The following is a 26,723-nucleotide window of genomic DNA, read 5'->3' as shown; positions in this document are numbered from 1 at the left end:
CCCGCGGCCCCCGGCCCCAAAGGCGAGGGCAGCCCGGGAGCGCCGCCCGCATGCCTGCGCCTCCCCGGCCGCCGCGCCAGGGGCCGGGCAGACTCAGTGAGTTCATCCCGGTCGGCGGACTCCGGCGCCGAGAGGCCGCGCGGGCCTGGAGTCTCGGCTCGGCGCTGCGCGCTCCCCTGCTCCGGAGATCCAGCGCTCGGTGGTAATACCAGAGAGGAGGAACCAGCACGGCGCAGGGCAGCCGGCAGGGACCGAGACAGAAGAGGTGAGGGCTTAGGCGCACGCCCCACGGTGGCGTTCGCTGTCTTCTCTCCCACATCTCCCCCCACATCTGTAATCTGGGTGACCCGGGGAACATTTCTTAGACACGGTCCTTCCCCAAGTGACCCGGCACCACTCCCAAGCTTGCCGAGGTGACTTCTTGCCCTCTCCATCACCCCTACCTCTCGCCTCCCGAGTGGCAGCTCTAGAACTGCGGCCCGGTGAGGATAGGAGGTGGCGGCTGGAGCTGTGCCTGTCCTTGCTCCTCCTAGGGGGTGTCCCTGCGTACCTCTGTCCCCTCAGGATGCCTGTCTAGGCGTGCCTCTCGTCCCTTTGGTGATCACTCCAGGAGCCTTCTCTCTGTGTCCCCAACACCCCCACGTTCTGCAACACCATTGCCTTTATCCGTTGGCCTGGACCCCCCGTGTCCACCTCCAGGGGCCAAGGCCCCTGTCCCCTGCCAGTAGACCACTCGGGCGCGTCCCGACCCCGCACTCACCCAGCAGCACCCCCAGAGTGGCGGGCCCGGGGCGCAGGGCGTGCTCCTCCATCTTGATGCCGTCCAACATCTTCGCGCAGTCCGTCTGCCCGCGGGGGAAGCACCTCTCCAGCGACTCGGGACCTGTTGCTATATCCATGGGACGCGGGGCGCGCTGCGGGCCCCGCCGGCCAGGGTGTTTGCCCGCCCGCCTGCCGGCCTGCTCGCCTCCCGCCGCCGCCGCCGCCGCCGCCGCCGCCGGGGAGCCGGGGAGCCGGGGAGGCCCGGCCCTCGCGGGGTTGGAGCTGCGGCTGGGGCCGCCGGCTGCCCCCGGCGAGTGCGGAGCGGCCACTCGCTGGCCCCCGGCCCCGGCGTCGTGCGGGCGGGCCGGGGCGGCTGCAGCCCGCGCCGCGCTCTCTCCGGGGGCACTCGTGGGCACGCGCGCCGGCTCCTCTGTCAGTCACCTGCCTGTCAGCCCCGGGGCCGGGCTGCAGCGGCGGCGAGCGGCGGCGGCGGACGGAGCCGCGCGGGAGGAGGAGACGGCGGCGGCGGTGCTGGTGGTGGTGGTGGCGGCGGCGGCCGCGGCGGCGGCGGCGGCGGGCGGGGGAGGGGGTGGGGGTGCAGGGGCGGCCCCGCGGGCTGAGGGGGGGGCGCGCGGGCGGCGCAGCGGGGTTCCGGGCGGGGCGCAGCGGGCCGCGGGCTTCCAGGCGCGCTCCCCGCGCTACCCCAGTGCCATGGTGCGCCCGAGGAGCCGCTCGGTTTAGAGCTGCGGGGCCGGCGGCGGAGGGATACCCCGGCCGGGAGCCGCCTCACCGCTCCTCAAACTTCCTGACATTTGAACTCATTGGTGCGCCTCGTATCCCTGCGCCGGGATGAGCCGGCGACTCCACGTCAAATAGTGCCGTCGCTGCCCACCCCCCACCTCTCCAACCCTCCCCGCCCCCCGGCGGGAGGGCTCCCCGCGGCCCCCCGGCTTGAGCTCCCCGCGCTGCGCTGGTCCCCCGAGTGCGGACCCGGGCGCCCCCGGCCAGGCCGAGTGCCCCGCGGGTCCTTCGCAGAAGTTTGGGTCGCCTTCGAAACAAATCCTTCTGCCCCACCCCCTTGAAAAATTGATTTGGGAGTTGGGGAATGAAAGCTTTTCTTTCTTTTTTTTCCTTCCCTCTTCTTGCCTTCTTTATTATTAATATTTTGTAAAGCTTCAGCGCTAAGAGGATTGGCCCTGAGCGAGGACAGACTCTTCACGGACGGCGGGGAGAGCAGCGGCTCCACCAGGGGACGGCGCCGACCCGCAGTGGCCGCCCAAGGGAGACCCCGACCGTCGGCCGAGGTAGGTCGCACCGGGCTGAGTTGGCGTCCCCCCGTCCCCCACCCCAGCCAACCCCGGTGCGGGCGCCTTCCCGGATCCGGTGTGCTCTGTGGAGAGGGCTGGCTGCGGGGATCGAAGCTCGGGGACCGGCAGGCAAGAGGGAAGGGCTGCTGGCCCAGGACTTGCCAAAGTCCTGGCCCGGGGTGGGGGAGTGGGATTTGGCTCCAGATTTGGGGGTGGGGGTCCGGGAAAGCTTCAGACGTGGCAGAGAGTGGGTGGACGGGTGAGCGAAGATCTGAGAAGGGCCCCCAGGATGAAGATTGGGAACACTGGGGCAGGCCAGAAAGGTGAGGCCGGGCTGCAGGCGGCATAGAGTTTAGAGGATGGTTAGGAGTGAGAAAGCGATCGTGCCTAGGGGTGGGAACAATTCCCGGCCTCGCAGGATTGGCAATGAGGGGCAGGGGTAGAAGGCGGTGGCCCTAGGGTCGCGGAGGACGTGCGCTGGAGAGCGCGAAGGAAACCGGATTGATCGCTGGAATATAAGCTACCTTGGGTGGCTGAGGAACCCTGCCGGGGGTCAATAGGCCATGCCCGGCAGGGACAGGGCCCTGGCCAGTCTGGGCAGAGTGGGCCTCGGCACCGGGAAAGGAAAGGCCGGCGAGAACGAGCGGCAGACTCGGGCGCCCGCCCGACCTGGCTCCCATCGGGTCTGGCACCCGCACTCCGCACGCAGGCCGCTGCGTCCGGCTGCGGCGCACCGCGCCCGGGCCGGCTGTGTCTTCGGCTCCCGGGGTCCCCACGGAGGCACGGCTCGCCCGGGAGCAGGGGGGCTGAGGCGGCCCGGGGGCAGGCGCAGGTTGACCCTGCGCTCCGCTGGGGGCAGCCCGGGCCCCTCCCGGAGCGGAGCAGCGGCGCGGAGCGGGGCGGGGGAGGAGGGCAAGGGAGGCGGGTCCCCTGACCCCGCTGGAGGCGAGAGGGCGGATCGGATTTGAAGCCTGCGGGAGGCTTGGTAAGAAGTGGCCCCCTGTGCCGCGGGGCCCCGCGGAGGAGCCCGGCTTTGTGGAGGATTAGAAAGCTCCCCCCCCATCCCAGTACCTGCGTGTATGTCGGTGGGTATCTGCGTGTGTGTGTCTGTGCCTTTCGATGCTCCCGTGTCTGAGGTTCTGCCATGCCTGCGCACCCGTGTCTCTGTGCACATACGATTTCTCTGCGTCCCTACAACTGTCTGGGCTCCGAGTATGTGATTCTGAATCCGTGTCTGATTCCCCCGCGCCCGTGTGTGCTTGGATGTGAGTCTGCTGGGCCTTCTATGTCTCCATATCGTTAGCGTTTTTGTAGGTCTTTGTGTGCGCCCTTGCGCCTGTCACGCTATGCGGGTCCCTAGGTCTTTGTATGACTCTCATCCTCCGTATTGTGTACGGGATCCTTTTCTGTTGCTGTCTTGGTGTCACCTTTGTGTGTCTGTGTGTACCTCCGAGTTTCCGAACGATTCTGTGTGCTCGCGAGTCTCCGAGTTGTGTGTCTTTGTGTCTCCGTGTTTTTCTTGATTTCTTGGCGTCTTTGTGTGTCTGTATCCAGGACAGCGGATAAGTGGGTGTGGAGTTTCTCCCACAAGCCCTTGGTCTCTTGTCCTTGGGCAACCTGGAAACCCCAGGCCTTGAGCTCCCGAAGCCGGGCCTGGGACTGGGCCTAGACCGTCCTCGCCGGGTGCCTGGGACTGGGGGCGAGGTAGCGGCGGGTGAAGCCGGGCTGACTAGGCTCGGGCGCGCAGAGCCCGGGGCGCAGAGCCGGGCTCAGGGCTGGCGGACCGATCGGGCACATTCTGCCCTCTGCTGGCAGCGCTGCATTCTTGCACCCTCTGTCGGGCGATTGCTTGTAGGCAAGAGGGTCCTTGTTCCAGGCCCAGACCCTCTTCTCCTTCAGAGCGCACTTAGGAATTCTCTTCCCTCCAGTAGGAATTCTCTTCCATCACAGGTCCTGCAGACCCACCTCAGACTCTAAATTCCAGGAACAGCAGGTCATCCCCTTCTTCCTGTTTCCCATTCCCCACCTTCCCTGTGCCAAGCCTCTTCTCCACAACTCTCTTCTCCCCTTTGTCGGAATGGAGACCTCTGAGCTTCTGGGACTCTCTGGCTGGTGTACAGAGTTGAGTCGGGACTGTGCCCAGGGTCGCATTCCCGGGGTGGCTCACAGGCTGCATCTCCAAGCAGAAGGGTGAGCCGGCGACCCACCTTCGGGTACATGGCTCACCTGGCACCCAGGACGTACAGAATCTTGGCCCATCACCCTGTGCTCCTGCCGGCTTCACAGCCCACACCACCAGGGCCAAGGCGGGTGCCCAGAGCTGTCCGCAGCTGCTGAGATTCGGGCTTGGACCCCGGCCGCAGTCTGCTGTCTCTGATCTGGGAGCAGGGTTCCTTAGGCCACGAACCTGGTTTCCCATCTCCTCCTCCTCCTGGTTTGCTGCGCATTAATTCCCCACCCTCTGGATCAACCCGCGGTCCTGTCCTTGCCTTTTGTCTCTGCCCCCTTCTCCCTCAGCTGAATCGGCGGCATCCCGGCTCCTTCGAGCTGCGCGCAGAGGCCCCAGGTCTCTTTCAAGCCCAGTCGTGGCTCCTGCATCTCCCGACGGGCTTCCCCTGCTGAAAACTTAGCAGACTGCACGGTAGAAACGGGGCCTCAGCCCGAAGTTGGGTACTACCGATAGCCGGCGAGTGCTGTCTTGCTTGGACCGGCCGACAGAAGCCGCAGATTCTTCCCCAGGGCGACCCCAGGCCCTCTGGCGATCCGGGATTCTCTTGGGCTCGCACTAAGGTGTCAGAAACAGCTTCGGGTTTTCTCCACCTAAGGGAAGACCCAGCCGACTGTGCAGAATCACTTGGGAAGAAGCAAGAACTGAGATGGAAGCTATAGGGCGGGAGTCTTAGCTCCCCATTTCTATGGACACCTCATTTCCACTGTGCCTTTCTTTCTACCTCCTTGCTCCTTTCCTTAGGGCTTAGTGCTCCCGCCGGCTGCCTGCGCTACCAGCGGCCCACAAGCAGGGCCCTAGGACTCCCACCCTCCCGGCAGTGGAGCCCTGTCTGTTCTCCCCCAGCCGTGCTTCTGACCAGAGCCAGCCGTGAGTCCCCTCCCAGTTTACAGCCCCAGCTGGAAGCCAGAATCCTGGGCAGGGGTGGAGGACAGGGCGCCGCCCAGCCTGGTGCCGCACAGCGAGGGCGCCGAGCTGTGCGGATCGGAGATTCCACCCTGCCAGCCAGGGGTAGAGTCAGGGCTGCCAGAGCACACAGACCCCGTCCTGCCTTGCTTGCTGGCCACTGGCCCCTGAGATCCTCAGATGCACGGGTGCGGGAATGTGGGGGAGGCCAGCCTGGACCAGAGCTGCGGCCCCCAGCCAAGACCTAGGCTGGGGGCTGCTCCTCCCAGGACTTAGCCTGGGCTCTGAAGACCTGGGTGCTCAGGAAGTGAAGTGGGAAGGCACTGAAGGGGTCGAGTGTACCGGCCTCTGGAGCCAGATGTGATCACCTTTGACTCCTTGGATCACCGGCTGTACTTGACCCCCGGGACACAGGGGTCAAAGGCTCAGGTCTCTTCTCAGCTAGCAGAGAGATGCATGTGTGTGATAAGTAATCTGGTCACCTTCTCACAGCCCAGGGAAGAGGGTCTGTGGTCTTCCCATGTCTGCGGAGAGCTCAGAGACCCTGAGTCCCGTGGAGGTGCCCAGAGGAATAACTGGGGGGAGGTGCGGTTTCCAAGTTGAGGGGCGTCCCTCTGACTCAGGACTGGGAGCAGGCCTCACTCTCCCATCTGGGGTTTTCTAGACTGAGGTGGTGGGGGACAAGACTTTAGTCAGAACTTGCTGGTAAGGCACAGTGTGTGTGATTCCAGGCTGTGTGCGGGTGTGTGTCCGTGTGCAACGTGGGGACCGTCCAGCTCCAGCAAAGTCCTTCAGCCCTCTCTTCGGCCCAGCCCCTATCCTCAGCCAGATGGTGGGGGTCTCTGGCCACGGACTCATGACTTTTCAGCACAAGGTCTGGGTCATTAGTCATGAGATTTCTCCTTGGTGGGTCAGGAGATCCTGACTCAGGATTGCAGATCGAAAGGCTGCTTTGAGCCCTCAGGGCTGGAGAAGGACGGTGCCCCAGTCAGGTGGCCCAGGGCTGAGATCTCTCACTGGCCAAGGAGTGGGTTAGAAGTGGGGTGAAGAGCAGGTCTCAGGGAGTCCCCCCACATCTGGTTCAGGACCTCCAGAAGGCCCTCCCCTCACTCCGTACTGCAGCTTCCTTATCTGTAAAGTGGGCGTAATAGCCTGAATTCCCGCAGGGCTGTTGTGAGAATGGACTACAAACGCTCAGCACAGTGCCTGGCACATAGTGCGTCTCCACTCAGATGTCTGGAGGAAAGAGAGTCCCCAGGACTTAGGAGAGACTGCAGCTGCCTCCTTCCCGCCCAAACGCATGCCGAGCTCAACAATCTATCTTCCTTTAGGGCAGGTGAAACTCAGGTCCAGGCAGCTGTGGGTCGGGCCCAGGAGACCCCCCCCCCATCCCCCACCCAGGCAGTGCCCAGACAGCCCAGCACAGTCTCAGCCTTCACTCCCCGCTTTGGCTGTGGAGCCCAGGCTGAGGGGTTTTTCAGACGGCAACAGAATTAGGGGCTTCAGCCCAAAGCATCCAAGCTGTCCGTGTGGGACTCCCAAGGTGCCATTTATATTTATTTCCTAAAAGGCACTTTCCTCAAGAATCTTTGCATTTCTTGCCAAATGGACAGGCTGGGGTATTTCAGCGACTCCTATAGAACCGGGGGCTTCCCTGACGGAGGACCTGAGCCAGAACAAAGAAAAGGCCCAGGACCATATTTTGAGCCATAAAACCCCCATTAAGACACTTAAGAATAACTCGCAGAAAGACATTTTATATGAATTGGACACAAATTCACAAAAGCAAGAAAGTTCATTGGTCTCCACCCTGAGGGTCCATGACTGGGGAAGGGGGCTGGGTGTGATGCGAGGGCCAGCGCCCAGCCTATTTGATCTTTATCTTAAATCCACTTCAAAAGCGGGGGATTGGCAGAGCTGGAGGTTTGCCTCTTCCTGTAATTATTCGGTGTCTAGTAAAGTTTTTATGAGTGTCTGTGCAAATAAATGCATTTGACGTGCATTTGTTTTGGCTAGTGCCGCTTTATATAGGAGGCGTGTGCGTCTTCTGTTGGCCCTCAGAAAAGAACGAGAATGAAAATAAAAATAAAACCAAGATATCCGGCCCAGGCAGAGGGGCGGAGCCGAGGCCGTCCCCCTGCAGACCACCCCCCCTCTGCTAAGGGCTCATAGGAACCGGGGATGCCACCAAATAAGTTTTGCAGCCTTTGGGTTTGCTGCATGGAGTTGCCCTGGGCTAGGAGGTGGGTTGTGTGAAGCACAGATTCTGAAGGCTTTCTTTGGAAACAGAACTCTGCCTGCCTTTTGATTACTGTCCTCTGGGTATTCTTGGTGAAGAAAGATGAATAAAAAATAAGGGTGAGTTTTGCACATGTCATGTTATCATCCAAGTGGCAGGGTAGACCTACTTCTCTGGAATTTGAGCTCAGCGGAATCTGGTGGAGAGGCAGGTTGAAGGGACATGTGGCTCCCCAGCCTTCTCCGGAAAAGGTGGCCAGGGTGATGCAGAATGGGCGTTCCTCCTGTGTGGCCCGGGGAAGCAGGGGCGCTCCCTAAAGGCCAGGAGCCAGGTCAGGGGGTCAGGAGCTCGAAGCATCTGTGTCCCTGCCTCAGGTGTCCACCTGGCTGCTTGAGATGCCTGCAGGTGCACTCAGCTTTGGTTCATGCTGGCTGTCTCTCCTCCCAGCACTGTCGTCTTGATTCATTTGTTCGCAAATTATTTTAGCATTTTTATCGAAGTACGCTATGGCTCAGGGGTGAAGAATCCGCCAGCCAAGCAGGAGATTTGGGTTTGATCCGTGGGTCAGGAAGATGCACTGGAGAAGGAAGTGACAACCCACTCCAGTATTCTTGCCTGGGAAATCCCATGGGTAGAGGAGCCTGGTGGGCTGCAGTCCATGGGGTCTCAAAAGAGTCAGACACGACTTAGTGACTAAACAACAACAACAAAAACATGCAGAGAAGTGCACAATGCATAAAATTATGAAGGGGACACACTTATGCCCCAAAGACCCTAATCAAGAGAGGAAATGTTCTGGCTACGCAGAATGTCTCTGCAGCCCTACTCCCAGGCACTGCCCACCCACTTCATGAAGGAAACTGCTATCTGGTTTCTATCACCATACATGAGTTTTGTCTGGTTTTGAATTTTATATGTGCACAGTCATAGGGTATGTACATCTTAACCATACTTTAATCATGAGGTTTTGCATGAAAATAGGGATTTTTCTCCTGAAAATCCAGAGGTCTGCTTATCTTGGATCCTTATTCCAGTGGGGTGTTGATAATCTGGAGCTGAACTGTGCCCTCTCCCAACCCCTAATTAACCCCTACACACCCATCCCCTTCAGTTTGTCAGGGAGTGTATGAATTGGTGACTCCTGCTATAACCTGTGGCTTCTCCCCTGCTCTTCAGCCCCTTCCCCCAAAGGAATTACTGTATGTACACTGGGGAAGTGGATCCAGAGTCTAATCCTAGTCCCTCCATCCATATCCAGTATCTTGTGAGGTAGAAATCATGAGACCCTTTAACAGGTGAGGAAATCAGCACCTCAGAGAGGTGAGGTCACTTGCCCGGGGTCACACAGCATTCTAAGTGTCAGATCTTGGATTCAAACCTGGATTGGCCAGACCCCAAACCTCAGGCTCTTGTCGCCTCCCCACATGGCTCCCCTGGGCATCCCGGCACAGGCGTGAACAATCCCCCTCTGCCTCCTTCCAGCAGGGAGGAAGCTGGACTTTTTCCAAAGGAAACGCTGGGAAACACAAAACCCAAAACAGAAAACAGGGCAGGGATGGTTCCCAGGCCCCAGCAGCCTAACCTCGGGGGATGCAAGTCTAGTCTGGGAAGGGCTGGTCGGGACGGGTGCAGCCTCCCAGATGCAGCCAGGGAGGGCGGCATTGTGCCAGTCACTGAGTATCCACCACACGCCAGGCGCTTCCTGTATGTTGGTCCTGAAGATTCACAAGGTGCCTATGAGGTACGTAATGTTATTTAATCCCACTTTACAGATGAGAAAACTGAGGTTCAGCGAGGTCACATTTCTTGCCTTGAACTACAAATGTGTGAGTGGTATGCCTTTGCACCGCACTGGCTCAACCCTCTTATCCGGTCCCCCTCTGCTCTCCTGTTACGATGGAGGTGCACCCAGGTACATCCTCTTGGGTGCACAAAGGTTTCTGGAGTTTGCCTGACTTTGTCTGAGGCTTAGTTTCAGGAGCCATGTGATAGTTCATTGGACCTCAGTTTCTTCATCTAGGAAATGGGGATAGTATTACCACTTTTCATTACTATTTGGAGGTTCAACAAGACCTATGGGCTTTTGAGTCTGGAAGAATTGGAGGTGGCCTGTTGGAGCAGGGGGCAAGAGTGTCACTGGATATGCAAAGGTGCTGAGGTGGGAAATAACTCGATCCATTGGACGCCCAAATGGCTGGGTCAGAGAAAGGCTGTGGCTGCAGGTGTGGACAGGAGTCTGACCGCAGGACATCCTAGGTCACGACGAGGAGTGTGGACTTGAACCCAAGGGCAGCAGGGAGCCATGGGAGGGTTTGAACAAGATCATGCCACAGTCAAGTTTGTTTTTTAGGAAGATCTTTCTGGCTGTGATGAAGGGTGAGACCATAGGCGGGAGGCCAAGTGACGAGGCCTTTGGGTTTCAATATCCCTTTTGTATGGAATGATGTTGGGCGGTCCGCAGAGCAGACCTTATCCTCTAATTTCCCATAGAGGTTGTGTTTCCAGATTCAGGGTTTCATGTTACACAGAGTTATTCTTTCTGGAATGTGTCCCCCGAGCAACCCCGCTGGACCCTCTGTGGAAGGAGGGGCTCTTCTGAATGCAAAATGCACTTTTATGCAAAAAAGTAGAGCATTGCAGTGCTGGGCCTTGGCGGTGTCTGTCCCTGAAACCATCCAGCAACCAACGGATGAAACAGTGTTTTAGGAGTTGGGACAGGCTGCAAACACCAATAATAATAATAGTAATGATGATAACAACGAACCTGTATTGATGACCATTCTAGGCTTTTGTGAAGTCTCTAAAATCTGTGATCTTGTGCGTGCCTGAGTGCGTGCCAAGTCGCTTCAGTCATGTCTGACTCTTTGCAACCCTATGGACCGTAGCTCACCAGGCTCCTCTGTCCATGGGATTCTCCAGGCAAGAATACTGAAATGGGTTGCCACGCCCACCTTCAGGGGATCTTCCTGACCCTGGGATCAAACCCATATCTCCTATGTCTCCTGCATTAGCAGGCAGGTTCTTTACCACTAGCGCCACCTGGGAAGGCCCTGTGATCTCATGACATCGTAAAACAAGCCTGTGAGATAGCTGGCACTGATACCCATTATACAGATGAGGAAAGCGAGGCCCAGAGAAGGGAAATGCCTTGCTCATGGTTCCTGAGTGGTAGAACCAGGGCAGTAGCCACTGCCACTTGTGGGTGCTGGGCCGCCCCAGAAGGGTGGCAGGCTGGTGTGTTGTTGAAGTCTGTGGCATCCAGACAGGCCTGTGACTGTTCCCAGTGCATAGAAAAGGCAGAGAATTGCAACCTGGCACCCTGGCCTCCACCTCCACTTCAGCCCACATAATCTGCCCGGCACAGTTATTCTCCCTGGACGAGCTTGGCAATTCAGGCTTTCCAAACCTAGGAAAAGCCTCCAAGTCTAGAATCCTCCCAATGGGCTCTAAGGCTTCTTGGCTTGTGTCCACCCCCTGGCCTCAGCCCTACCTCTTTCCCCTCCATTCTGCATTACTCGCCAAAACTGTTGGCCTTATTTCAGCTTCTCAGACAGCTCTACTCTCTCCTGCCTGCAGGCTCTGAACAGGCTGTTCCCTTTGCCTGGCAGACTTTCTCCATTCTGTTTTCTTAGCTTACTCCTATTCATCCTTTTGGACTCAGTGTAAACGTCACCACCTCCCAGAAGCCTTCCTTCACTTATTGGACTAGCTTAGGTCTTCCTCTTATGTGTTTTCAGCAATGTGTATTTCATCATCATGGGGCGATGGGTTATCTGTCTTCCCCACTCTTCAACAGTCCCGCGGTCTCAGGAAGGAGCGATGGGGAGGACTTCCTCAGTGGATAGGGGTGGAAGGGGATCTGCAAGATGGGGAGGAGACAAGTGCTCTTGAGATATAAAACGGGCCGTATTGTGCTCGCTCAGTGGTTGAAGATACATGTCTCCCACATACACCAGCTGAGGACTCAAGGCAAGAAATCACTTCTCATGGCATAAGATGAGGCTGATTGCACTGAATAATTGCCCCCATTTTATCCCATTTCACTGCCCTTCCCTCTGCTGGGGAGCCCTAAGGATGTGGGAGAAGAAAACCTGGACTCAAGCCCAGGCTGGAAAACACACAAATGGAGACCTGAGCTTGCTGGACTCCAGGGGAGGGTGGAATGGTCTGGGGAAACTGCGGCAGCAGAGCTGCGGGTGGGGAGGAGCTTAAAGGCGGGAGGATGGGGGATGGAAGATGGTGAGGTATGGAGAGGCTGTTCTCTGTTTCTAGAATTCTGTTTTTTTCTTTTTTAAATTAAAAAGTATTTTTTTTTAAATTTAAATGCTTATATATTTTTAAGTCACTAAGAAAAGTAAACAACTGGGTACATTTAGGGGAGGGGGGAAATCTAAGGTTTTCTGGCTCTTTCCTAGGAATCTGAATCTTTGGCACGTTGAAAAAGAAATAGCCAAAGTTGATGCCTGTCAAGGGTAGTAACCTAAAGTGTCTGTCTCATTGTCCCTGTTATCTGTGTCCCCACAGTTGCCTTGTCTCTGTCCTGTTAATTCTTCAGACCACTCCACCTCTCCCTGCATATACATGTATCCTGTAGAGGTGTTTAGGAACATCTGCTGTTATTTGTACATGCTTCTTGGAAGTCTCAAATCCCACTTATCTAAATGGACCTTCCAAAAATATAGTGTCTCCTTGAAGTACATCTTTAACTTTATGTTGGCCTTTTCAAGACATTTTTTTTCCTTTTTTTTTATTAATTTTTTTAATTTTTTAAATTTTAAAATCTTTAATTCTTACATGCATTCCCAAACATGAACCCCCCTCCCACCTCCCTCCCCACAACATCCCTCTGGGTCATCCCCATGCACCAGCCCCAAGCATGCTGCACCCTTCGTCAGACATAGACTGGCGATTCAATTCTTACACGATAGTGTACATGTTAGAATGCCATTCTCCCAAATCATCCCACCCTCTCCCTCTCCCGCTGAGTCCAAAAGTCCGTTATACACATCTGTGTCCTTTTTCCTGTCTTGCATACAGGGTCGTCATTGCCATCTTCCTAAATTCCATATATATGTGTTAGTATACTGTATTGGTGTTTTTCTTTCTGGCTTACTTCACTCTGTATAATTGGCTCCAGTTTCATCCATCTCATCAGAACTGATTCAAATGAATTTTTTTTAATGGCTGAGTAATACTCCATTGTGTATATGTACCACAGCTTTCTTATCCATTCATCTGCTGATGGACATCTAGGTTGTTTCCATGTCCTGGCTATTATAAACAGTGCTGCGATGAACATTGGGGTACATGTGTCTCTTTCAATTCTGGTTTCCTCGGTGTGTATGCCCAGCAGTGGGATTGCTGGGTCATAAGGTAGTTCTATTTGCAATTTTTTAAGGAATCTCCACACTGTTCTCCATAGTGGCTGTCCTAGTTTGCATTCCCACCAACAGTGTAGGAGGGTTCCCTTTTCTCCACACCCTCTCCAGCATTTATTGCTTGCAGATTTTTGGATCGCAGCCATTCTGACTGGTGTGAAGTGGTACCTCATTGTGGTTTTGATTTGCATTTCTCTAATAATGAGTGATGTTGAGCATCTTTTCATGTGTTTGTTAGCCATCCGTATGTCTTCTTTGGAGAAATGTCTATTTAGTTCTTTGGCCCATTTTTTGATTGGGTCATTTATTTTTCTGGAATTGAGCTGCATAAGTTGCTTGTATATTTTTGAGATAGTTGTTTGTCAGTTGCTTCATTTGCTATTATTTTCTCCCATTCAGAAGGCTGTCTTTTCACCTTGCTTATATTTTCCTTTGTTGTGCAGAAGCTTTTAATTTTAATTAGATCCCATTTGTTTATTTTTGCTTTTATTTCCAGAATTCTGGGAGGTGGATCATAGAGGATCCTGCTGTGATTTATGTCTGAGAGTGTTTTGCCTATGTTCTCCTCTAGGAGTTTTATAGTTTCTGATCTTACATTTAGATCTTTAATCCATTTTGAGTTTATTTTTGTGTGCGGTGTTAGAAAGTGATCTAGTTTCATTCTTTTACAAGTGGTTGACCAGTTTTCCCAGCACCACTTGTTAAAGAGATTGTCTTTACTCCATTGTATATTCTTGCCTCCTTTAAAAAGTATTTTTTAAGATTGAGGTATAGTTGATACGGGGCTTCCCTCATAGCTCAGTTGGTAAAGAATCCATCTGTGATGCAGGAGACCCCGATTCGATTCCTGGGTCGAGAAGATCCGCTGGAGAAGGGACAGGCTACCCGCTCCAGCATTCTTGGGCTTCCCTTGTGGCTCAGCTGGTAAAGAATCCGCCTGCAATGTGGGAGACCTGGGTTCTATTCCTGGGTTGGGAAGATCCCCTGGAGAAGGGAAAGGCTACCCACTCCAGTATTCTGGCCTGGAGAATTCCATGGACTAAGTCCATGGGGTCGCAAAGAGTTGGACACGACTAAGCTATTTTAACTTCACTATAGTTGATTCCCTGATGGCTCAGACGGTAAAGCGTCTGCCCGCAATGCGGGAGACCCGGGTTCGATCCCTGGGTCAGGAAGATCCCCTGGAGAAGGAAATGGCAACCCACTCCAGTACTCTTGCCTAGAAAATTCCATGGATGAAAGGAGCCTGGTGGGCTACAGTCCATGGGGTCGCAAAGAGTCGGACACGACTGAACGACTTCACTTTACTTCATAGTGGATATGGGCTTCCTAGGTGGCGCTAGTGGTAAAGAACCCGCCTGCTGCTGCCGGAAACATGAGACAGGTTCGATCCCTGGATGCGGAAGATTACCTGAAGGAGGGCTTGGCCACCCACTCCAGTATTCTTGCCTGGAGAATCCCATGGACAGAGGAGCCTGACAGGCTATACAGTCCATGGGGTCCCAAAGACTCGGACACGACTGAAGCAACTTAGCACACATGGTTGATATACCTGGGGACTCTCATTTTTATTTTTCCAAGTGGGGTTTGTTTAATGAGACCTTTTGGTTGCATAGGTTAAATATTGGTTTTGTTTTTGTTCTCTGGCCAAATAGCATGCAGGATCTTCATTCCACACCCTGAGATCGAATCCAATACCCCTGCAGTGGAAGCACGGAGTCCTAACCACTGAACCGTCAGGGAATGTCCCTACCTAAGGCTTCTTGATGGCAACCACAGACGCAACTCCTAGGATGCAGTGGTGTCTCACACAGTGCAAGGGGTCAAGAAGAGGTAGCCAGGAGCCTGGTCCCCTTCATAAGCACCCAGTGCATGGTGATGACCATCAGGATTTCACCCTTGGGGCCTCAGGCCTTTGTCTGCCACTGCTGAGCAGAGGCCAGATTCCCATGGAAGGAGCTTATTGTGGGGACAATTGGAGGGTGGCAGCCCAGAGGGGACCCCCCCAAAAGGAAAACTGTATTTTCAGGGTGTTAGGGCACAAGAGCAATTTAAAAAAATCTGTTTTCAACCATCTCTTTCAGAAACTCATTTCTTTTTAATAAAGGAACATTAAGAAGCATAACACAAACAAGAGCATTTTAGACAATAAATGTTTTCTGTGTTTAGGAAGCTCCCCACGGGGGAGGCAGAAGGCTTTGGGGGAGTTTTGGGGCCCTGAGCTCCAGGTTCTAGTCTATGTGGGAGCCCAGAACAGTCCAGGCTGCCCAAGGAGAGCCAGGCTGAGGGAATGGCAGTGACAGGAGATGGCCCCACGTTCCCTGAACACGCGAGGAGGAACGGAGGGCACCCTTGTTATGGTCCAGTTGCTCGTTCATGTCCGACTCTGCAACCCCATGGGTTGCAGCACGCCAGGCTTTCCTGTCCTTCACTATCTCCCTGAGTTTGCTTAGATTTATGTCCATTGAGTTGGTGGTGCTATGTAACCATCTCATCCTCCGTCATCCCTGTCTCCTCTTGCTTTCAATCTTTCCCAGCATCAGAGTCTTTTCTAGTGAGTCAGCCCTTTGCCTCAGATGGCCAAAGTATTGAAACTTCAGCTTCAGCATCAGTCCTTCCAATGAATATTCAGGGTTGATTTCCTTTAGGATTGACTGGTTGGATCTCCTTGCAGTCCAAGGGACTCTCAAGAGTCTTCTCCAGTACCACAATTCGAAAGCATCAATTCTTCAGTGCTCAACCTCCTTTAAGGTCCAACTCTCACATCCATACATGACTGCTGGGAAAATCATAGCTTTGACTATATGGACTTTTGTTGACAAAGTAATGTTTCTTCTTTTTAATATACTGTCTATGTTTGTCATAGATTTTCTTCCAAGGAGCAAGCATCTTTTAATTTCATGACTGCAGTCACCATCTGCAGTGATTTTGGAGCCCAAGAAAATAAAGTTAATCACTGCTTCCACTTCTTCCACATTTGCCTAATGAGAAGATTATCCTCCAATGTTTTTGGCCAATTTAAGTATAGGAACTCAAGACAATGAAACTTTCAAATGGTTACTTAAAATATTAATATTATGAGTTGGGTATTATCTGTAAAATTGTAATCAAAAATTTTATTATAATTTTGGATGTTTATAGCAGTAACCTAGTAAATGGGTTAAGAAGCAATAGTAAGTATAAATATTGCTTTTTCTTACAGTTTGTGAGATAGTGTAATTTCAGACTCTTGACTTTCTTCCTTTTTTATTATTATTTTTAATTGTGTGAAAATTTACCATCTTAACTATTTTTGTGTACAATGGCCTTAAGTATATTCACATTGGTTGTGCAGCCATCACCCTTTTCCAGAACTCTTTTCATTGCAGAACTGAAACTCTGTCTCCATCAAACAATAATTTCTTCTTCTCTCCTTCTCTGACTCCCTTGGTAACCACCATTCAATGTTCTGTCTTTTATGAATTTGACTCCTCTAGGTATCTCATTTGGAGAAGGCGATGGCACCCCACTCCAGTACTCTTGCCTGGAAAATCCCATGGACAGAGGAGCCTGGTGGCCTGCAGTCCATGGGGTTGCTAAGAGTTGGACACTACTGAGCGACTTCACTTTCACTTTTCACTTTCATGCATTGGAGAAGGAAATGGCAACCCACTCCAGTGTTCTTGCCTGGAGAATCCCAGGGATGGTGGAGCCTGGTGCTGCCATCTATGGGGTCACACAGAGTTGGACACGACTGATGCGACTTAGCAGCAGCAGCAGCAGCAGCAGTAGCAGCAGCAGCAGCAGCAGCAGCAGGTATCTCATTAGGTGGAATCACACATATTTGTCCATTTATGAATGGCTTATTCCACTTAACATAATGCCCTTGAGGTTCATCTGTGTTATAGTATGTGTCAGAAATCCCTTCCTAAGACTGAATGATATTCCGTTGTATGCATATATGCCACATTTTGTTTATCCGTTTCTCATCTGTCTTGAGTTGCTTCCACCTCTTCGCTAAGGTGAATAATGTGGCTATGAACATGAGTATACAAATATTTCTTCAAATTCCCACTTTCAATTCTTTTGAGTATAGACCCAGAATTGGAATTGCTGTATATGGTGATTCTATTATTGTTATTTTTAGGACCCACCATACTGGTTTTCGCAGTGGCTGCACCATTTTACATTTCCACCAGCAGTGCACCAGGGCTCCACTTTCTCAGTGTCATCCGTTTTTGATAGTAGCACCCTAATGGATGTGAGATGGTATCATGGTACTTTTGATTTACGTCTAATAAATAGTGCGACTGAACAGTGATAACAATGAATAATAAAGCTAAGCATTTTTTCATGTGCTCATTGGTCGTTTGTATATCTGCTTTGGAGAAATGTCTATCAAGTCTTTTCTTCGTGTTTGATAGGGATTTTGGTGGTGGTTGTTCAGTTGCTCAGTTGTGTCTGAGTTTTCGTGACCCCATGGACTGCAGCACACCACGCTCTTCTGTCCCTCACTATATCCTTGAGCTTGCTGTCCGTTGAGTCAGTGATGCCATCCAACCATCTCGTCCTGTCTCCCCCTTCTCCTCCTAATATATTCTGGATATTAACCCCTTATCAAATATATGATTTGCAAATATTTCTCACATCCAGTAGGTTGCATTTTCACTCTGTTGATCAAGTCCTCCAATACACAGAAACTTTCCATTTTGAAGCTCAGTTTCCCTATTTTTGCTTTTGTTGCCTGTGCTACCCCTGCATTTTTGAGTCTGTGACCTTTGTCATTACAAAGCCACCTTTCAAAATGTCCAGCATCACTTTCCAGAGCACCTCTCTTTACTTCTCTAAGTTGCTTGACAGACAAATTCATGCTTGGTGTAGTAATTATGCCAACCACAAATACTGATTGGCCACATATTATGACACTAGGTTATACTTACTCTCCTTGTAGGTACAAATTCATAATCTGCAGAGCTGCTATATTGCATCGTAAAGTGAATTGCAAAAGGCTTGTTTGCAACAGTATCCAACCCCTATGTATGCCAGGCCACACTCCCGGGAGAAATTCTAAAGCTACACGAAATTACTTTATCTCTTTTAACCCATTTGTCAGCTTACTGCGATTAACATCCAAAATGAGCACCCAGTGAGGTCATTTCAGGCCAATGTGTCTTCCCCAAACAACACACTGTTGGTCGAATGAAATGTTTGAGAGAATGACCCATAATACACAATGCTTTGGAAAGAGGCAAATATTAGGAATTGGGGTGGGGTGGGGTGGGGAGCCTTACTTTATATTCTAGCTATAGAATAATTAATATAAAATACTGACAATAATAGTAGCAGCAGAAATAACCACCATCTGTTACTCCAGCCTGGCACTGAGTTCATTGCTTCACACGCATTCTCATATGGAATCCACACACCAGCCTTGCGAGAAAGAGGCTCATAATGCTCCCCATCTACAGATGGAGAAATCGAGGCTCAGGCAGGTGAAGACACATGCTGGGAGAGCTGGGATTTGAACCTGTGTCTTTCAGAACCTGAGCTCTTAATCACTACATGATTCTGCTTTTATCCATCCTGTGCCAGGCTGTGAGTGCCCAGCACTGTAGGTGATCCAGAGAGGAGCCCTTTCAGGTACTGATGGCGGTTAAAATCCTCCTATCTCACTCATGCAGAGTTGGCTGCCGGGCTGGGACCCACACTTGGCTTGGTTCCCTCTGCCTGCTGGTTGGTGGTCCACCCCCAGCGTGCAGGCTGATATGGGAAGGGGGCATCACAAGAGGTTCCTCCTCACTTCTGCTCAGGCAGGTTAGAACCAACTCACCATCAGACACCTGGAAGATAAAAGAGAAGAAAGTTATCATTCAGGTCAGTTTCACACAAAGAGGTGACAACCTAAAAACATCAGAGGCACAGGAGACTCTGGGTGACCTCTTGTTTTGTTAGAAGGAGCTAATATTTTTATTTTTGGTAAGCTTGTTTTTTTATTATGGAAAATTTCAAGCGTACTAAAAGTTGAGAGAATAATATACCTATCACCGAGCTTCAACAATTATAACTCATGCCCAGTCTTGTTTTATCTATATTCTACCCCAGTTCCTCTATCCCAGTGGGCTGTTTTGAAGCAATTCCCAGACCCTTTAACATCACAACCTTAGCAATTTGGCTGTATCCTTCTAAAAGATAAGAAAAAGTTTCTTTGACGGAGGAATGGGTAAGGAAGATGTTGTTCTTACATACAACAGAACATTACTCAGCCTTTAAAAAGAATGAAATAATACCATTTACTGCAACATGGATAGACTAGAACACTGTCATACTGAGCGAAATGAATCAGAGAAGGAGAAATATCCTGTGATGTCCCTTATATGCAGAATCTAAAAAGGAAATGACACAAATGAACTTATTTACAAAACAGACTCACAGACTCAGAGAATGAAGTTGTTATGTGGGGGAAGGGTGGTGGGAAGAGATAGGGAGTTTGGGATGGACAAGTATACACTGCTATATTTAAGATGATAACCATCAAGGAGCTACCATATAGCACGTGGACCTACTGTATAGCACAGGACACTCTGCTCCATATTATGTGGCAGCCTGGATGGGAGGGGGGTTTGGAGGAGAATGGTTACATGTATATGTATGGCTGAGTCTCTTCGCTGTTCACCTGAAACTATCACAACATCACAGCATTTTTTTAAACTTAATTTAATTTTTATGTGTTTTAATTGGAGGCTAAATACTTTACAATCTTGTAGTGGTTTTTGCCATACATTGACATGAATCAGCCATGGGTGGACAAATTGGCTATGTGTGCAGGCATGCGTGCATGCTTAGTCACGCCTGACTCTGCGACCCTGTGGACTGTAGCCCACCAGGCTCCTCTCTCCATGGGAGTCTCCTGGTAAGAATACTGGAGTGGGTTGCCATGCCCTCCTCCAGGGGATCTTCCCGATCCAAGGATCGAACCCGGGTCTCTGCATCTCCTGCACTGCAGGTGGGTTCTTTACCATTGAGCCACCAGGGAAGCCCGCTAATCAGCTATACCCCATGACAAAATAAAAAGTTTAAAAATATGGATAACCAACAAGGACCTACTATATAGCACAGGAAACTCTGCTCCATATTATGTGGCAGCCTGGATGGGAGGGGAGTATGGGGGAGAATGGATACATGTATGCTTGCATGTGCAACACACGTGTGTTGTGCCCTCTACTGTGCATCTGAAGCTATCACAACATTGTTAATCAGCTATACTCCAACATAAGATAAAATGTCTAAAAATAAAAAAATCTTTTTTTAAAAAAAGAGATTACAGCCATAATACCACTATCACAGCTAGAGAAATTATCATCATCACGCACATCTAGCCATTGTTTACATTTCCTTGACTGTCTCATAAATGTTTTTTGCACCTTGTAAAAAAGACCATATCTGTCTCTTATCAGTTCAGTCGCTCAGTTGTGTCCGACTCTTTGCGACTCCATGAATCACAGCACACCAGGCCTCCCTGTCCATCACCATCTCCCGGAGTTCACTCAGACTCACGTCCATCGAGTCCGTGATGCCATCCAGCCATTTCATCCTCTGTCGTCCCTTTCTTCTCCTGCCCCCAATCCCTCCCAGCATCAGAGTCTTTTCCAATGAGTCAACTCTTCGCATGAGGTGGCCAAAGTACTGGAGCTTTAGCTTTAGCATCATTCCTTCCAAAGAAATCCCAGGGTTGATCTCCTTCAGAATGGACTGGTTGGATCTCCTTGCAGTCCAAGGGACCCTCAAGAGAGTCTTCTCCAACATGACAGTTCAAAAGCATCAATTCTTCGGCGCTCAGCCTTCTTCACAGTCCAACTCTCACATCCATACATGACCACAGGAAAAACCATAGCCTTGACTAGATGGACCTTAGTCGGCAAAGTAATGTCTCTGCTTTTGAATATACTATCTAGGTTGGTCATAACTTTTCTTCGAAGGAGTAAGCGTCTTTTAATTTCATGGCTGCAGTCACCATCTGCAGTGATTTTGGAGCCCCCAAAAATAAAGTCTGCCACTGTTTTCACTGTTTCTCCATCTATTTCCCATTTCTGGGGGTTGAGCTTTAAGCCAACTTTTTCGCTCTCCTCTTTCACTTTCATCAGGAGGCTTTTTAGCTCCTCTTCACTTTCTGCCATAAGGGTGGTGTCATCTGCATATCTGAGGTTATAGATATTTCTACCGGCAATCTTGATTCCAGCTTGTGTTTCTTTCAGTCCAGCGTTTCTCATGATGTACTCTGCATATAAGTTAAATAAGCAGGGTGACGATATACAGCCTTGACGTACCCCTTTTCCTATTTGGAACCAGTCTGTTGTTCCATGTCCAGATTTCTCAAGAGGCAGGTTAGGGGGTCTGGTATTCCCATCTCTTTCAGAATTTTCCACAGTGTATTGTGATCCACACAGTCAAAGGCTTTGGCATAGTCAAGAAAGCAGAAATAGATGTTTTTCTGGAACTCTCTTGCTTTTTCCAGGATCCAGTGGATGTTGGCAATTTGATCTCTGGTTCCTCTGCCTTTTCTAATACCAGCTTGAACATCAGGGAGTTCACGGTTCACGTATTGCTGAAGCCTGGCTTGGAGAATTTTGAGCGTTACTTTACTAGCGTGTGAGATGAGTGCAATTGTGTGGTAGTTGGAGCATTCTTTTGCATTGCCTTTCTTTGGGATTGGAATGAAAACTGACCTTTTCCAGTCCTGCGGCCACTGCTGAGTTTTCCAAATTTGCTTGCATATTGAGTGCAGCACTTTCACAGCATCATCTTTCAGGATTTGAAATAGCTCAACTGGAATTCCATCACCTCCACTAGCTTTGTTCGTAGTGATGCTTTCTAAGGCCCACTTGACTTCGCATTCCAAGATGTCTGACTCTAGATGAGTGATCACATCATCATGAATATCTGGGTCATGAAGATCTATTTTGTACAGTTCTTCCGTGTATTCTTGCCACCTCTTCTTAATATCTTCTGCTTCTGTTAGGTCCCTACCATTTCTGTCCTTTATCGAGCCCATCTTTGCATGAAATGTTCCCTTGGTATCTCTAATTTTCTTGAAGAGATCTCTAGTCTTTCCCATTCTGTTGTTTGCCTCTATTTCTTTGCATTGATCGCTGAAGAAGGCTTTCTTACCTATTCTTGCTATTCTTTGGAACTCTGCACTCAGATGCTTTTATCTTTCCTTTTCTCCTTTGCTTTTCGCCTCTCTTCTTTTCACAGCTATTTGTAAGGCCTCCCCAGACAGCCATTTTGCTTTTTTGCATTTCTTTTCCATGGGGATCGTCTTGATCCCTGTCTCCTGTACAATGTCACAAACCTCATTCCATAGTTCATCAGGCACTCTATCTATCAGATCTAGTCCCTTAAATCTGTTTCTCACTTCCACTGTATAATTATAAGGGATTTGATTTAGGTCATACCTGAATGGTCTAGCGGGTTTCCCCATTTTCTTCAATTGATCGAGTCCCTTTTAATCTGTAGTCCCCTCCGCATCCCCGTTCCCTCCCTCTCTGCCCTTGTCATTTATTTGTTGAAGGAACCTGGTTGTTTGTCCTGTAGACTTTCCTTCAATCTGGATTGTATTCCTGTGGGGTCCTTTAATATGTTCCTCTGTCCTCTGTATTTCCTGTAATTAGATCTACGTCTTGATGAGATTCAGGTTCGATTTTTGGCCACAATACTTCACAGGAGGTATTGCATCCTTTCATCAGGTGGCCCATAATATCTTGTGATCTCTGTTTCTGTGAAGTTAGCAGTTCATGGATGTTCACTGCCCAAGTTCATTCTTTCATTAGGGATTGCCAAAGGATGATATTCTAATTCTGTCTTCCTTCTTCATTTATTAGCTAGAAGGCTTGTAAAAGAGAAACTTTCTTCTTCAATGCTTTAGTTACCCCGAGGTACAATACAATATCCTTCATACGCATAATGCAGATGGTACAAAGTACTTGACTCTTTAAAAGTGCTCAAATAATAAGTTGGCTTCCTGACATCCTTGAAGTTATTTTTTAATGGAGTTTTTTTTTTAGAATCATTATCAGCATAGAAATTTAATGTTACTTGGTGTGTTTTAATCCCCTGCAATGATTATTCTTAAGATACTCAAATGATTCCCCCTCGACCAGAGTGAAGCTCTTCAGGTTTGCTTTTGCAGCCTTTTGACCTTAGTAGACTCTGATACTTTCTTGCTTTCTGGAACAGCAAGATACCCTAGTTTCTTGGATTTGCCTTGGACATTTTCTGCCCAGACCGGAAATCAACCATTTCTCCAAGGAACCCTGGTTTCTTTAAGTGGGGAATGGCATTTAGACACTACAGCCAAGGTTTAAGTAATGCTTAGCACCACTGGGCTAGTCAGTGTTTCTGGGCATTTTCAGTAGACAGAGCTAAGAAATACATTTGTTTTTTAAAGGTAGACTACATTGTGAGTCATAACTGCCAAAACTTGGAAGCAACAAAGGTGTCCTTTAGAAGGTGAATGGATAAACAAACTGTAGTACATCCACACAATAGAATGCTATTCAGTGCTAAAAAAAAAAAAAAAAAAAAAAAAAAGGTATCAAGCCATGGAAAGACATAAAGGAACCTTAAATGCATGTTGCTAGGTAAAAGAAGTCAATTTGAAAAGGCTACACACTGTATGATTCCAACTATATGATGGTTTGGAAAAGGCAAAACCGTGGAGACAACTAGATCTGTGGTTGCCAGGAGCTGGTGGGAAGAGGGATGAATAGGGAGAACACAGGGCATTTTTAGGGCATTGAAACTATTCTGAATGATTCTACAATGATGGATATGTGTCATTATACATTTGTCAAAATCCTTAGAATGTACAGAGCCTGGGGACTTCCCTGGTGGTCCAGCGGTTAAGAATCTACCTGCCAGTGTAGGAGACACGGGTTTGATCTCTGGTCCAGGAAGATCCCACATGCCTTGGGGCAACTTAACCCATATGCTGCAACTGCTGAGCCCACGTACTGCACAAGAGAAGCTGCCGCAGTGGGAAGCCCATGGGCCACAACTGGAGAAAAGCCTGCATGGCAACAGAGACTCAGCATAGCCATAAATAAGTAAAATATTTCTGATTAAAAAGCAGTACATGATTCTTTAAAAAAATGTGCAACACCTAGAGTGAGCCCTAATATCAACGACGGACCTTGGGTCATGGTTATGTGTCAATATTGGCTCATCAACTGTAGCAAGTGTACCCCACTCATGCTAGATGTTAATAATGGGGGACATTGGGAGGAGGGAGCGATGCAGCGGTATATGGGAACTCTTGTACTTTCTTCTCAATTTTTCTGTAAACCTAAAATTGCTTAAAAAAATATCCATTAATTTATTTTCAAAATATGAATTCATATTGACACTTCTCATTCAAAGGCAGGGCTGCAGTGTTTTTACTTAGCCTCATTCATTTTACATCTGCATATCCTTTTTCCCATGCTGCGTGTCCTTTCTCCCCAGTTCCCAGTGAAAGGTGCACTCGTTTGCTGAGTCCTAGTCCACATAACGGACTTTCCTGGTGGCACTAGTGGTAAAGAGTCTGCCTGCCAATGCAGGAGACACAGGAGAGTGTAGGTTCGATCCCTGGGTCAGGAAGATCCCCTAGAGTAGGAAACGACAGCCCACTCCAGTATTCTTGCTGGCAAGTTCTATGGACAGAGGGGCCTGGTGGGCTACAGTCCATGCGGTCGCAAACAGTCAGACACAACCAAGCACACGTGAGCGTTCCAGATGACACTCTCAGATGAGAATACCAGTACCACCCACAATGCAACTGCTGTGTTTTTGTCTTTCGCAGTTTATTTTTGCTTTGCCTTCAGGGAATATCTTGTTAGGGATGGACAGTCCAAAGTACCGTGTTTTAGTCATTTGGAAGAATTCCTCTCCATGGCTTTATCACCAGCTTGCCATAAGTTAGCTTTTTGTTTCTTTGTTTTGCTTTTGTGATTTGGAATTCCTTTTCCAAACATTTAACACATGATTATGTAAAACATTAGCCTGGTTTCCAAGTCAGGTCCACAAATCATGCAGTGTTACACGCGGTCTACCTTCTGTCGCTGCTTCTCTGTGCTGTTCCTCTCCTGTTCGGTAACTTCTGCTGCTTCAAGTTTTCAGTTTTTCCTTTCATTTAAAAATACAATGCCTCCTCTTTTCTTAGATAAATAAGGGTATAGTCTACACACTCTTCTCCAAATTTTAAACCCAATTTCTTCCTGGTCAAGTTCCAGATACTTGCTGACCCCGGACTTTGTGTTGGTGGTGGTGGTGTTCAGTCGCCAAGTTGTGTCTGACTCTTCAATGCCCCATGAACTGCAGCATGCTAAGCTTCCCTGTTCCTCCCTGTCTCCCGGAGTTTGCCCAAGTTCAGGTCCCTTGAATCGGTGATGCCATCCGACCATCTCATCCTTTGTTGCCCTCTTCTCCTCCTGCCCTCAGTCTTCCGCAGCATCAGGGTCTTTTCCAGTGAGTCGGCTGTTTGCAGACTTTGTACACTGTCAGAATCCATCCAACTAGAAATACGTTATTTCTGTTCTTTGTTGAGGGCCCACGGTTATTTCCAATTTCGTATAAAAAGATGCCTGCATGTTAGTGCAGCCTTCAAACAATCCCAGGAGGTAGTTGGTATCCCCCTATTTTGTAGAAATGGAAACTGGAACTTAATGAACTAGGATTTGAACTCTTGTCTCCCTGACTTCACCCGTTTGTTTGTAAGAATTTCCAAAGCTCCCAACTCTGTTTCAGACTCCATCCCAGGTACTGAGATGCAGAGATGGACTAGGCAGGCTCCTGTCCTCATGGGGCTCACACCCAGGGCATCATTCATGTCTGAGCATCTATCTGTCATTCCACCCACTGCATAGGGAACGCCTCAAGGAACTCTGTCTGCTCCACTTGAAGCGAGAACCCCACACAGCAGAAGCCAGTGATGTTTGTTGAATGAATGAATAAATAAACAAAGGAGGTTGAAAGAACAAAGCTCGAGGTTGTTATGGAAGTCTTACGTTGCTTATACTCAGAAACCTTTGTTAAAATTTTAATAACTTTAAAATTATGGATATAATATACTTTATTACTATTAGAAAATTATAGAAAATTTAGAAACTATAGAAAAGCACAAATGAGAATATAAAAGTAATCCATAATACTAGCTCCTGGAGTTAGTCTTTCTGTTTATTCCTTTGGTCTCTTTTATGTATGGATATCTTTGTTTAAGAAACAACATTTGGATCTTTTCTATATATGTAAATAGCTCTGTAGTTTGCATTAAAAAAATCACTAACAATGCATCATGAACATTTTCTTAATTGAACATCTTTTCAGACTTAAGGGTCTACTTAGAGGTTGGATTTATTTTCACCAGTGACGATTTCCTTTACCACATAAAATAATTATAAACTCAAGACTAAGGTGGATATCATAATGGGAAGACTATTAAGCAGGTTTCTAAGCAGGGTACCAGGCCTCAGCCTTGGCTGCACAACCTCTCCTCCACAAAGGCCCAGGGAACTGCCTTGAGAAATCAGCTGGAGACATCAGCCTTACTTGGCTCCTATATGGCTCAGCGTTATGTTATCAGCACATTCACTCTCTACAGTTCTGATCTCTGCAGGTACCACTAAAATTCTCTCCTGGCTGGTGAGGAGCTGTGATGCTGGCATCAGAGCGTGTGATTAGGGGCTGGCTCTGGAGTCAGACTCCCTCCTAGCCGGCTCCTCCTGAGACGGCTGTGTGCTTCAGCTCCCTCATCTGTAACCCAGGGCAGCACCCGCTCCTGCGTCCACTAGGGGTCACGAGGACACAAGAGCACAATGCCTGGCCCCGGATAAGCCAGCAATAAATATCAGATATTATTATTACAACTTGTGTTTGGAGGGTCTTCTCTTCTT

General features: G+C 49.7%; 1 protein-coding gene and 1 long non-coding RNA gene across 3 annotated transcripts in view; one reads left to right on the top strand and one right to left on the bottom strand.

The window, feature by feature from the left end:
• The window catches only part of LMX1B (LIM homeobox transcription factor 1 beta), an 86,319-nt gene extending 85,357 nt beyond the window's left edge, over positions 1-962 (bottom strand). For both annotated transcript variants that reach the window (XM_018055785.1, XM_018055786.1), the window contains exon 1: positions 761-962. In XM_018055785.1, the coding sequence (XP_017911274.1) occupies positions 761-899 (139 nt within the window). In that variant the 5' untranslated portion in view covers positions 900-962. The remainder of the gene's footprint in view (positions 1-760) is intronic.
• On the top strand, positions 183-26,723 carry LOC108637166. The gene is made up of 3 exons (XR_001918858.1): positions 183-265; positions 1,936-2,066; positions 26,447-26,723. It is a non-coding gene; the product is annotated as an uncharacterized LOC108637166 (long non-coding RNA).

This window comes from Capra hircus, chromosome 11 (assembly GCF_001704415.2).
Source record: "Capra hircus breed San Clemente chromosome 11, ASM170441v1, whole genome shotgun sequence".
In the NCBI taxonomy this organism is placed as follows: Eukaryota; Metazoa; Chordata; class Mammalia; order Artiodactyla; family Bovidae; genus Capra; species Capra hircus.
Note: the sequence above shows the minus strand (reverse complement) of the source record. Positions and strands in the feature narration are given on the sequence as shown.